The 1,011-nt window shown below is 44.3% G+C and overlaps 1 protein-coding gene across 1 annotated transcript in view; it reads left to right on the top strand.

The window, feature by feature from the left end:
- LOC107721627 (netrin receptor UNC5C-like) overlaps positions 1 to 1,011 on the top strand; it is a 12,062-nt gene that overhangs the window by 3,115 nt on the left and 7,936 nt on the right. Inside the window, exons 4-5 of the mRNA XM_016529733.1 lie at positions 9 to 54; positions 672 to 836. Of these exons, the coding sequence (XP_016385219.1) occupies positions 9 to 54; positions 672 to 836 (211 nt within the window). The remainder of the gene's footprint in view (positions 1 to 8; positions 55 to 671; positions 837 to 1,011) is intronic.

Here is a 1,011-nt window from a genome sequence, read left to right as displayed (position 1 = left end):
GAAGCCAGATCTGGTTTCTTTTTCACTCACTTCTGTCAGAATTCAGGGCAGCAGGTACGTCAGTCTCACACACACGCACGCACGCGCACGCACACACACACACTAACACGCGCACACACACACACACACACACACTAAAATACGCACACTATAAAACATACGCTGTTATAATGTTTTCATTTTATTTACCAGTATTTTTATTTTTTTTCCTGAATGTAATAGATAAGTTGCATCAGTGTCATTAATATATATTAGGGCTGTCAGTTGATTACAATTTTTAATCGAATTAATTATATGTAGTGGTCGACCGATATATGGTGGTCGGTCGATTCGAATATCGGCATCGGCCGATAAGTTTTTCTGTTTGGCCGATGCGTGACTTTTATTTTGACGGCGCACCGGCCTTTTACTTTGACGCCGCTGAGAACAGCAAGCGCCTGCGCACACAGTGCTCACATTCTCCTTGTTCGCTGTCGTCGTTAAAGGGGACAAAACACACACAGTTTCACCCAATCTCATGTTAATCTTGAGTACCTATAGAGTAGTACTGCATCCTTCATATCTCCAAAAAGTCTTTAGTTTTATCATATTTATAAAAGTGTCTGTGTGTCCGTGTGTCTGTGTGTGTGTCCGTGTGTCTGTGTGTGTGTCCGTGTGTGTGTGTGTGGCAGGAGCTGGCGTTCCAGCAGGTGTGGAGTGGCTCTCAGAGGAACCTGCACTGCACCTTCACTCTGGAGCGCTTCAGTGCCGCCACACTCGAGCTCTCCTGCAAGCTGTGTGTGCGACAGGTGGAGGGAGAAGGACAGATATTCCAGCTCAACAGCACACTATCTGAGGTCAGTCGCTCAAACACAGCACTCAGACACGCTTACATAAAACATCACCGCAAGAGAGATGCACAAACACACTTCACTACCAAACAAGTCAAGTCACCTTTATTTATATAGCGCTTTTAACAATACAGATTGTGTCAAAGCAACTTTACAGCATTAAATAGGAAAATAGTGTCAA

Source organism: Sinocyclocheilus rhinocerous, unplaced genomic scaffold (assembly GCF_001515625.1).
Source record: "Sinocyclocheilus rhinocerous isolate Xijiao unplaced genomic scaffold, SAMN03320098_v1.1 scaffold38090, whole genome shotgun sequence".
NCBI lineage: Eukaryota > Metazoa > Chordata > Actinopteri > Cypriniformes > Cyprinidae > Sinocyclocheilus > Sinocyclocheilus rhinocerous.
This window is presented reverse-complemented; position numbering and strand designations above follow the sequence as displayed.